Source organism: Amblyomma americanum, chromosome 4 (assembly GCF_052857255.1).
Source record: "Amblyomma americanum isolate KBUSLIRL-KWMA chromosome 4, ASM5285725v1, whole genome shotgun sequence".
Classification (NCBI taxonomy): Eukaryota; Metazoa; Arthropoda; class Arachnida; order Ixodida; family Ixodidae; genus Amblyomma; species Amblyomma americanum.
In genome coordinates this window covers 10,070,374-10,082,813 of record NC_135500.1, presented here as the reverse complement: position 1 = coordinate 10,082,813, position 12,440 = coordinate 10,070,374, and the positions used below count along the sequence as shown (strand labels likewise).

The following is a 12,440-nucleotide window of genomic DNA, read 5'->3' as shown; positions in this document are numbered from 1 at the left end:
TTATTTTCATGTGTGTGTATTCTCATCTGATATCGTTCGCCACAATATTTAAGCTGTGGCAGTAGAGATCAGTTGTAAGTTCAGCACCGTGTCCGTGTACTCGTCTCGTTCTCGTCGTTTGCGCTGTAAAGACAATAACATACCAACAACCCCAAGCTTACACCTTGGCTGCATTGCTTTACACCACATTTTTATTTCTGCACTCATTCGCCGTATTGCGGGAAGGCATTGCGTAAGAGAAAAAAGACGTTGAGGCAGCCTTGAAAGCTTCGCTCTCCACTTTTTGCTGCATGGCAGAGCTTCGCACTCGCGTGGTTCTAAGATGTAAACATGCTTTGGACGTTCCAAACTTCATTGAGCAAGTTGCTGTGGCCAGAAGGCAGCTTCAGAAAAAGATCGTCAGTTACAAGCCTCCATACAACATTAGGCTGAAAGTGAAAGAAAAAGAGCATTTTAATAAGATTTTCTGTTGGTAGTCACTAGTTAAGCCAAAGTTACAATTTATTCACCCCACGGAAAGAAAAATTTGTTACCCACGAGGACAAATAAAGTTCTGTAGAGGAAATGTTTTCCCACGAAATCGCTCTCTACATTTGAAGGTTATGAGCGTCTTTCATTCAAAAAGTCTAAAAAGCGATATAGGCTTGTGGCAATATAAATCTGATAAAAAGAATTCATTTCTTCTGCTACCAATCACACTAGCTGTAGCGAAAATTTTCATGTCCTTTTTTAGATAATAATATGGTCGTTAAATTGGAATAGTTGTTTACCCCACTCTCTTATCTGCATTTTTCTACAAATACAATCGTGCCTCGTTATCTCTGACTGCTCGTGTTCTTGCAGATCGCACTTCTTGGCCGGATTGTGATAGCTGGGCTTTCCTGCTGCTTCCGTCACACCCAGCTGACCTGGACCTGCGCACATCGGCCACCGCCGGAGCTCGGCGCTCCGCCCTGCTGCTGTAAAAGAAGCTACCATTGACTCGCCTGGACACATGGGCAGCTGCAGCGGCACAGAAAAGGCGCATCTCTGACTGCTCGGGTACTTGCAGGTTTGTCACTAGACACTAGAACCTATCATACATCCGTTACCCTGTGCTTCTACAGCACTGCCCTGTAGCGTGCAGAAATGGGTAATGAGCAGGACGATAGATGGTTTGAGTGTGGGAAATCTGTTGAACCTGATGATGACTGCATGGTGTGTAATGAGTGCTTTAGCTCGTATCACTTGGGTTCTTGTTCAGGTATCTCAGAAATCAAATCAAAAGGGGAATCTGCTCGAAAACAGTGCCGTTGTCTAACCTGTCGAGGGGTTAAAAGTGCTATGATTGCTGAACTTCACGGAAATGTAAAATTGCTCACAGAAACTGTTGTTTCTATTGAAGAAAGTGTTCAGGTGATGTCTGAAAAGTTTGACAAAGCATTCGTTGAGCTTAGCCAACATGAAAATACCCTGGCTAATATGGAAAAGCGAATTGAAAAGTTTGAGGCTAACCAAATCAATGGACAGATTGAGGAGATCAAGAAAGAAATAAACGAACTAAAAAGATATAAGAGGAAGCTAAACCTAAAAATTCACGGCATACAAAAAACAGATCATGAAGATCTTGTCAAAGTGAACGCCTGTGCTGCTTCCCTTGAGCCTCCGCAGCTTACGACTAGTGACGTCACAGCAATTCACCGGTTGCCATGCAAACCTGATAAGACGCCTGGAATCATTGTTCGCTTCGCCCGGCAGGCTGTTCGTAATGACTAGTTCAAAAATCGAAAGGAACTGAAGGGAGCATATGAAGATGAAAATGTGTACATCCAAGATAATCTGACTAAGCAAACCCGAGCACTTCTCTGGGAGGCAAAGCAATGGGCACGTGACAAGAGCTATCGCCTCGTTCGGCAGAGTGGCGACAAGGTTCTCGTCAGACAGAAAGAAGGTGACACAGCCATTGCTATCAAGTCTAAAAATCACTTGACGCTTGCTTCTTCTACAAGTGTCGCGACCTATTTATGCATATTACTCCTAACAAACTAAAGTCGCATCTTGGTAATAGGTGTCTCAGAGGTTTAAAGATTTTTCATTTGAATATTCAGTCTGCCAGAAATGAACATGAGTACTTAAATTTATTTTTTGAAAGCATCGGCTTTTCTTTTGATGTCATTATGCTCTCACACACCTAGTATATACTAGTGATGACACTGTTTTTTCAATACCTGGATATGATGTGATCTACCTTAATCGCTCTTTACGCCGTGGTGGCGGTGTTGCCTTGTAAGCGAAAGAAAATCTCTGATATGACATCTTGCCTGATTATACCTCTTCGAAATGTGAATGCGAAATGTTAAGAATAGCAATGTGTAACCTTGTCTTTTCTGTCGTGTACCGACCCCCTAATGGTGATCAAGCTACATTCTGTGCTTCTGTAGAAACTCTGTTTCAATACTGCATAACTAATAAGCTTAACTTAATTTGTGGCGAGGACTTTAACATTGACTTAATTTCGAATACTCGTGAGTCAAAAGAAATGATATTGTTATAAGAGATCTATGGCCTGAATAATGTTATTTCTTCTCCAACTAGAATTACTATTACGTCTTCGACACTAATAGATTTCTTTCTTCTCAGCTACTCCATCAAAAATTTTGCATCTGGAGTCATAGCTTGCGATCTTATCGATCACTTACCTGTATATGTAGTCAGATCACATCATGAAAAAGAGACTAGCCTTTCGATCCCTTCAAGAAATGTTTCATCTAGAAACTTAGACAATTTTCGCCAAAAAATAAAAAATTGTATATTGGGAGAGCGTGCTTTCTTCATTTGATGCAAACATATCTTTTGAAATAAAGTCTAGAGTCGGACGGAAACCCGTCTGGTCGGGATGGTACATAACGAATGAAGAAGGCGCCGACCAAAAGAAAAGCTCATTTTGAACAAGGCTCCCGTGGGGGAGCCGAAACGTCATCCCATCTTTCTTTTGGTCGGCGCCTTCTTCATTCGTCATATCTTTTGATATCTTTTTGAACTTGTTAAGAACAACTTACAAAATAAGCTTTCCATTTCTGAATTCTTCCAAATCGAAAAAGATCAGAAAACCATTCATTACTAGAGATTTATTTGGTAAAATAAAAACAAAGTATACAATGTACCAAGCATTCCTTAAGCAACGGGATCCCGAACTGTTTAAATCATTTAAGAAGTATCATAATAAATGAAACAAAGGACTTAAGCATGCCAGAGATAGCTATTTCCATAATCTTTTTTTTAAGATCACCCGAATCCGCTGCTGTGACATGGAAAAAACTAAACTCAATATTTCAAAACGTGCAGGCGTCAAAAATAATTAGTGAAATGGTTGTGAATGGCACAGCAATTTCAGGAACTGATATAGCTAATGTTTTCAACGACTATCTAGTAAACTTGAAGTTTCCATCAGGAGACTGCACCAAATACTTGACTGGCAGTTGTCTTGAGACAATTTATTTGAGTCCAGTTTCCGAAACAGAAGTTTTCTCTATTATCATGACATTAAGAAATACAATCTCCAGCGATATCTTTGACATTTAAGTCCGCCCGATTAAATTCATTGCTGACATTACTGCTGTCCTATTTGCCCATATTTTCAATCTTTGTCTGTCAAGTGGAATATTTCCCGCACACCTACAGTGCGCAAAGGTTTGTGTTCTACACAAAAAAGGTGATAAAAATAATTTAGCAAATTACAGCCCAATTTCTATATTACAATTTTTTTTCTAAAGTACTTGAAAATGCCATCTATTCACGTCTGGTTTTAATTACAGATAGACATAACATCCTGAATGATTGTCAATACGGTTTTAGGAAACATTGTTCCCCCGAACTTCTCCTGCCTCATCAAAAAGAGTTCATTGTAAAAAAACTTGAAGAAAAACGATACGTACTGGGAGTTTTTATAGACTTTACAAAGGCATTTGATTTTCTTAACATGGGTATTTTGCTGAGAAAATTAGAATTCTACGGAATTCGTTGTGTTGCCTTGAAGTTAATGGAATCATATTTAGTACTCGCATGCAGTCTGTTTCAGTAAACAACAGCACCTGCACATTTAAATCTACTTTGTTGTTCCTCAGGGCAGCATTTTGGGACCGTATTTTTAATATTTACATAAGCGACATTGTTAACACTGATGATGATACGAAATTCCTGATGTACGCAGATGACACCAGCCTGTTTTTCGAGGGTGACGATTACGAAAGACTTGTTAATCGCGCAAACAGCACTTTAAATAAACTTTATGATTGGTGTTACTGCAACAGCTTGGTTATTAATACCCAAAAAATTAAAGCAGTCGTTTTCCGAGAGAGGGGCAGAGACATTGTTCCAAATGATCTTTTTCAAATACGGTCTCAGCCGATAGAAATTGTGACTGAATTTAAAATTCTAGGCATAATTTTTTCAGAGCACATGCTGTGGGACTAATCATGTTATCACGGCCCCAGCTCGCACTATAGGATTAATCTACAGGCATAGAGACCTATTTCCAGTAAGCAAAAGACTGCTAATTTATCATTCATTGTTTTTATCGCGCATAAATTTCTGCTTTTTATTGTGGGGAAAGAGAACCTCAACAAACGCCAGGAAACTGACGGCAATGCAAAATAAAGTATTCCGGATTTTTGCAAATTGTTCACTAGATCGCTCAGCAGACAGCTTGCTAAGAAAGTTTAGACTAATTAACATAGAGAACTTGTATAACTATCACCCCTTTGTAAAAAGTTAAGGGATGAAAAGAATCAAGGCATTAATCTGATAACTAATCTGGCAAACCTGCAAACGAATACTCATTATTATACAGCTAGACATACTGAGCACCGGGAAGTCCATCGTAACCGCACTAATTACGCGAAGAAGTGTTACGATACACAGTACCAAGTGTATTAAATTATTTTTTTGCAAAGAAATTGATGTGATGAGCATTTAGAAAACAGATTTTAGAGATTTATTCCTTTAGTTGTTTAGAAACGGCGCTGACAAAAAGTAATTCCTTCTCTTTTCTTTTTTTTTCTCAAATGCTAAAAATTTAGTATCTCTGCACTACCTTTTATGAAATTTTTTTCCTCGGCTTTGATCCGTATGCTCTGTGTACCTGTTACTTCTTCTGTTTGGTTTTATAACTGCTGTTCTTTCAAATCTTTGAAGCATTTTAAATCATGCATACTTACGCTGCGTTTCGTACTTGTACATTTCACCGAAATTGTCTTTCACTATTTTTTACTTATGTATAAAATATGCAGCAAAAGGGTTCTTTTTGTGTGTGTGTATGCTGATCTGTATACTGTATGAGCTGCTGTTGCTTATGTAAACAAGGGCGTTAGGAGCTTGTCAAGCTGCTGTTCAGTAGCTTTTTCTTCCATATCCCCATGTTTTGAAAAAAAAAACATGAACATAAACCGTATTCTTATTCGCATGTATACTTCGGTTCCTGAAAAAAAAATATTCATAATTTGAGCCGTGCATATTAACGGGGGTCGTAATAACGGGGCACGACGGTAATTATTAGGAAAATTTATCGAATATTTGTAACCCTTACTCAAATAAAACATTGTTATTTTCCCCTATAGTTTCGACTCTCTATCAGTGGTTCTTTCTCGCCTTCCATTTGGTGCAGTTTTCCTGGGCATATCTCCACATAAACTATCCCAGCCAGACGACAAGGTTTTTTTTTAATCAAGTTATTTACTCGAGTTTCTTAGTGATCGCGCGTAATGCTGCTAAGGGAATGAAATTTTGAGTTTAGTTCACACATTGTAGACTAATTTCGAGGCAAGAGCAAATTGAGCCCAGTGGCCCCCTCACTGAAGTCCCTGCATGTCTATAAGCATGCCAACCGACGATAAATTATTTACTAAAAAATCAGTTTGCGGTAACTGTTCGTCATCATTAAAGAGTTAGGAAACCTTGTAGAGTGAGAAACTATGCGAAATAGTTGAGGCTCACAGGTAAATGGCAGGAAAGTCAACCCCTTCTATATAAATTATGGTATCAGAAGGTGCTTCGTATCAGCTGGGAAAGTATTCGCCGCTTTGTTTAGCCTTTTTTCCCTTCGGTGGCCGTACAGCGCCGATTTGAGTTTTCCTCTTTGCTGTTTTTCCTTTATCTATACAGAGTTGTGAAGGAAGCCGGCACTAAGAAGGAAATTCTTTTTTTAAAATTTGTGGCATTCGTCAACGGCACGTTATAAGTGTAACTAGTTCACGTCTGGAAGATAATTTATTAGGAAATAGAAGAAAGAACTACCACGGGATCCGAACCTCAACCTCCATATGTCGCTCACGGCGCTCTACCCAAGGACGACGGCTGTCGAACCGTCTACTTTCGAAAATATTTATGTTGCAAGCAACATAATCACGAGGGTATCCACCAGCAGCGCCCTTGTTTACAGCAGCGGACTTGGAATGTCGATTACCAAAAGCGCCATCTAGAAAGTCATCATGCCGTGGAGGGCACCAGAGAGAGAGAGAGAGAGAGAGACTCTTTAATGAAGAAACAGAGAATTTAGCCGGCGTTTCAATATCGCTGGCATGCAACTCTGCGTAAGGAGGGGAATTTGGGAGATAGACTGAAAGAGAGCAGCGTGGAAGAGGTGAAAAAAAAATGCAGCCATGAAATGGGTACTAAGGATGCAGTGGCGGGTATTGATGTAACCTATGGAATGATGGAGTGCATAGTCCGACGAATGGGCTGACGAAGTTCACTGCAAGAAGAATGCATGAAGGTAACCTGCAAATGAATTTAGAGCTTATCGAGATGTCCAATGTCTTTTAAATATGTAAAAAGAAAGTTCATTGCAAGTCTCTGTTGCCTGAAGGAGGCTAAGGGGCCTAAAACTTTGTCCATTGTTAGGGGCACTGGGCAGAGCTTCTGCATGCAATGTTCATAGTACGCACGCTCGTTAGCATACGCAGGGCACTCAAGCAGGATATGTTCCACAGTTTCTATCGAAGCACAGTTGTCACAATGCGGACTGTTCATTTGTCCAAAACGGTATCGCAGGGCACCAGCTGTACAGTAACCCTCTTTTACGACCTATGTTGTGAAATTGCCAGAACCGAGGCCCTCGTTAAGCTGTTGAACAGAGAATGGTATCTTCCAAATATGAATGCTTACGCTGCTATTTTAGCATTGAACGAAACCACATATTAAAAAAAATCAATCAATGCGATTCTTGAGGCAGAGCAGGTATAAGCATTAGTGCTCCCTCCGAACGGAGCAGCCGTGCCTCTGGCGTGTTCAGAGCGTGCGAACAGGCGGCGCGATCCAGTCCAACAACATTATACCAACCACCGGGTGAAGCGCCGTCACACACTCTCCCAACCCGTCGACTTTGATAGGCGACCACAGTTTCCCTCTCGCCAGCCGTCGCTTTCCTACTTCACCTCTCTCTCCACCGAGGGTTCACTCACAAACGCCGGACACCTTTAGCTGTAATGGGCGTGCTACAGCAAAGACTCAGCACCTATGCTTTCCTTGGTTTCGTTGACTGCTCGTTGCCTTCACACGCCTCACAACGAGCCGCTCGTTTCCTTATGGGCCAGCGGGATAATACGCGTCCATTTTCTTGATGCCCAGAATTCATGAATTGGGGATGATTCGCCGCGATTTGTATTTAAAATAGGGCACTTCCTCAAATGAAAAGGCCGCTGTAATCCAGAGTGGCTGTACATGTGGCATTACAGCTACTCACGCTGCCCTAAGAGAGAGCTTGCATGCCGCGCCACGATGACGATTCGCTCTGCTCCCGCTCTTCCCACGGCAGCCGATGCGGGACACTTGGAATCTGCCCTCCAACTTAATAAACTGGAGTAGGCAATGTGGTCAGGCCGTTCGTAATAAAGAATCATTCCTCTTCAAGTACGTATGGGGCTCACATCATTAAACCGAACTCAAATGATTATACTCTGATGTACTTCAACGCTACTTCATTAATGAAAGCAGCGCTTACCTAGCACGGAGAAGAAGTAGGAGCAAACAACACGGCACTACTCATGCTCTTGTTTAACATTAACGTACATTATATATCGCACCATTGTCCACGATGCAAGATATTTCAATATGCTGCGACACTATCCTTGTTTATGCCCAATCGTGTTTTGCAATAGCTGGAACCTTCCTCCTCATCGGTTCATCGTCGGTTCAAGAGCATAGACCTTTGGACGAGTTGGTGCATTGCAGTCATGTACAAGCGCAAAAAACAAGGCCAAAGAAGGACTGGACAACACGCGCTCGTTTTGTTCAGTCCTTCTTTGCTTCTGTTTTTTGCGCTTGTACATGATTGCATCTTCGGTTTTGCAGAAAGATGACTTCACTAGCAAAAAAAAAGAAAGTTAATGCGTTATAAACCCTCGCGACGAATTCATGCCTTGCACAGTTTCAACTGCATAATTCTGAATATTCGTCGTGCTGCTTTGTGAATTCCTCTGTTTCTCGGTTAGTGTGAAATATTTGGGAGTAATCTATGACATCAATATGGCTTTCAATATGCAACCAAGCATTCCTGTGTGGTATCTGTTGTGCGGTTTATAAATCTCCTTGGTTTAAAAGCGCCTTTCTAACCGGACGGTAACCTTTCATCTTCTTTCAGGGTTCTGTCATTGTAAAAATTAGGGAATGCCGTGTTGTCCTTCAGCCAGCGAGGCACGCTGCGTAGAATGAAGGGTGTAGACGGTTCCCTGCCTTTCGACGAATGAGTAGCCAGAATGCCCCCTAAACCACTAGCAAGTGCACACGACAGCACCGCAGAAGCAGATGCTCATTTCCTGAAAGTGACGACGAGCAAATTAGCCCTTATCGGCGCCAGAGACAGTAGCGAAACGCTGCCAGGTAAACACCTTTGCCTCCTTCCTTTGTTGTCGTCCTCTTGCCCGTCAGCCGCGATGCCTAGCCAAGCAAGCAGCGATAGTTTTGTAAAAGCCCAATAAACGTTTGGCACCGAGCGGAGCGAAGCATCATGTTCGGTCTTGTGTCCTTCTTGAGATAGAAACAGTGCATCCGTAGAGACGGCCGCACGTTTCCGCACTGTTTCGGTAACAGATTAATTTTTGCCTACTGTGTTCAAGTATTGTATACAACATATGGCTGGATTATAGGGTTTAATGGCCTAAAAGGACTCAGTCTATGATGGACGCCGTAGTGTTGGAGGACTTAGGACAATTCCGACCAGCTGGAGCTCTTTAACGTGCACTGACGACGCACAGTACTCTTGCCTCTAGCATTTCGCCTCCACTCAAATGCGACCACCGTAGCCGGGAACGAACCCGCGTCATTGGGGTCAGCAGCCGAGCACCATAACCACTGAGCCATCGCGGCGGCTAATCTACAAGTGTTCTGCAAAAAAAAAACCGTTGGTGACTAATGTTGATGTGGCATGTACACACAGCGAGGGCGACAGCGAGCACGCTACCAATAGGAAGTGAACGTGGAATAGCTCCATAGGTGAGACTAAAAATTAAACGTGACTTTTGTAGTGCTGCTTACTATACTGGCTCTTTTGGCCAAAAAACGACGAAGACTGAGAAGAACCAGTGCAAATTAGCTAAACTTTGACTTACTGCTTAGCACCTTGCCGAAGTGAAAAAAAAAATGAAGGGCACACTCAGCTATAGCGTGTCTAAAATTGGTTCAATTCTAATGGGGTTTTCCGCAGCAGTTTCTTTAGTGAATAGAGGAAATGTCGCGGATAGGTATTATTTTCTAAAGAAGAGAACGCTGCGTCGACTTTCCAAGTTTCATTCTTTTACTAATCGGCTGCAAATATCTACAAAAATTGTGCTTTTAGACATGCCGGTCTTTATCGCCATCTCGTGAAAAGAACTTAGCTGAATATTAGGATTTCGTCCACAACATTTCCTTCTATTTTCTTCCTTCATTGTTAAGCCGCACTTTTCATTCATATTGCCACGCTGCTGACTTTCTGCCGGCGCCACCTGGAGGTCGAACTGTGTTCCCGAGCGCGTGGCCGAACGTCTTCTTTGTCCAGAACGAGCGCGGCGGTGTTGGCAAACCTCGCCCGAGTGAACAGCTTTGTTCTCTGTATTTTCGCCGGTGACATTTTTGGTGGAGGTGCTGGGTATCATCCCATGTACGCTGACCGGGACGATAGCCCTGACGCTTCTCCCCGACGAGCAGACGCCACACCTGTCCACAAAGCGAGCCGTCGCCTGCGAGGCCTGCAACCCGAATTTGAGCCACTCACGATTCCTGCTCGGGCCATGACTTCCGCCACTGGCAGCCAGACAGGTCAGTCCTTCGGCAGTGCCCCGCCGTTCGTCTTTCTTGCACCTCGGTCGCCACCATCCTTCCACGGCGACCGGTTCGAGGATGTAGAAGATTGGTTGGCCGGTTTTGACCGTGTGGCCGCGTTCAACCAATGGGACGACGAGCGAAAGCTGCTGTACGTGTACTTCGCACTGCAAGACTCGGCGAAAACGTGGTTCGAGAACCACGAGGCGTCCTTCTCTAACTGGGCAGCTTTTCGCCGCGAGGTGCTCGCCACGTTCAGTTCGAGCGAGCGAAAGGAGAATGCCGAACTTGCCCTTCGCTCCAGGTCACAGCAGTCCAACGAGAGCGTGGCCATGTTTATTGAGGACATGACCCGCCTCTTCAATCGGGCCGACCCAGCCATGCCCGAAGCTACAAAGGTGAGGCACCTTATGCGTGGGGTAAAGGAGCAGCTGTTCGCTGGCCTCATGCGCGACCCTCCGAGAACTGTCGCCGCCTTTGCCAAGGAAGCGACGACCATAGAACGTTCCTTGCAGGAACGGAGTGCCCAATACGGCCGTCAGGCAAATGTAGCGGCCGCTCAGTACTGCACGTCCTTGCCAGGCCCCGGGGATGAGGCGCTGCGAGCGCTTGTGCGGAGCATTGTCCGCGAAGAACTGCGACACCTCCACTTGAGTGCTCCGTCAGAAAGCGTACCTTCGACAGGCGATGTTCTCCGTGACGAAATCCGGCGAGCGGTGCAGCCACCCCCAGCACCCCTTTCGGAGCCGCACGTAATGTCCTACAGCGATGCCCTGCGCCGACCTGCCTCGGCGCCGCAAGCGTTTCGCCCCGCTGCCGAACAACCACCACCCCATCGTTACGTGCGTCCCATCGAGCAGCAGCAGGACCCGTGCCCTCCATTCCGCAAAGCGTACGTGTGGCGAACGTCCAACGATCGTCCGCTCTGCTACCACTGCGGGGAGCCCGGCCATGTTCTGCGGAATTGCCCGTACCGGCGGATGGGTCTGAGAGGATTCCCACCGGACGCGCCTCGACCGCGCTATGGTGAAAGACCGCGAGACATAGAGGAGTACCTGAACTCTCAAGTGCCGCCCCCGACCTCACAGCGGCGACAGTCGCGATCGCCATCCCCGAGGCGCTTTGCTACGCCCAGTCGGCCCTCAACCTCCGGTCAGTTCGGAGGCACGTCCCCTCGGCGGGGAAACTGAAGACGGCGTCCTCCGGGGGTAGGGCCGCCGCCGCTGCACGAAGTCAACAGCCTCCACCCGACGATTGGACGCGACGGCCCGAGCGTCAACGACCCGATCCGACGACCTCACCGACGTGCTGCGAACGATTAGTTTCCGCTGAAATTTTAGTAACCGTCGACAGTTATGAACTGACCGCACTCGTCGATACCGGCGCTGATTTTTCTGTGATGAGCAGGGAGCTAGCCATGACACTCCGTAAGGTTCTGACGCCTTGGTGTGGACCCGTGATCCGCACTGCCGGTGGCCATGTCGTGACACCAATCGGCGTCTGCACTTGCCGCATCCAAATCCGTGGTCTTACTTTCACCGGCTCCTTTGCCGTGTTAGCTGACTGTTCAAAGGACCTCATACTGGGCATGGATTTCCTTCACGAGTATGGTGCGATCATAAACCTTCAGGAACTCATGGTATCTTTTCCGCCCAGCGAGCCGTTAACACAACCACCGAGCCCTGTAAAGTAATGTTGCGCATATGTTACGACCACATAACAATCCCTCCGCGAGCCAGCAAGTTCGTCACAGTCGAGTGTACTGACAGCACCGGCGCTCTTGGCATTGCTGAAGCGAACATGTCCCTGCTACTCGCTCGGCAAGTTTGTGTCGCCCGAGGCCTAGTAGACCTTGCCAATGGTCGTACCGAAATCTTAGTCACGAACTTTACTCGTAAACCGCAACATTTGACGAAGTCAGAAGTCGTCGCTTATTTTGACGAGCTTGGAGAGTGTACGAGGCAGTGCTCTTTATCCACCACGTCAGACCTCGCCGACGCGACGGCTACAGCCATTCCGACTGACGTGAACCCGCACCTCTCGGCCAGTCAGAAAAACTGCGTGCAAAGCCTAATCTATTCCTTCCGCGACTGTTTTGCGGAAACTTCCAAGGTCCGACAGACGCCGCTTACCAAGCATCGAATTGTCGTTGCTGACGACCAAAGACC

The 12,440-nt window shown here is 45.2% G+C and overlaps 1 protein-coding gene across 1 annotated transcript in view; it reads right to left on the bottom strand.

The window, feature by feature from the left end:
- Window positions 1-224: 224 nt before the first annotated feature.
- LOC144127786 (ADP-ribose pyrophosphatase, mitochondrial-like) overlaps window positions 225-12,440 on the bottom strand; it is a 364,491-nt gene continuing 352,275 nt past the window's right edge. Inside the window, exon 9 of the mRNA XM_077660694.1 lies at window positions 225-428. Within this exon, the coding sequence (XP_077516820.1) occupies window positions 318-428 (111 nt within the window). The 3' untranslated portion in view covers window positions 225-317. The remainder of the gene's footprint in view (window positions 429-12,440) is intronic.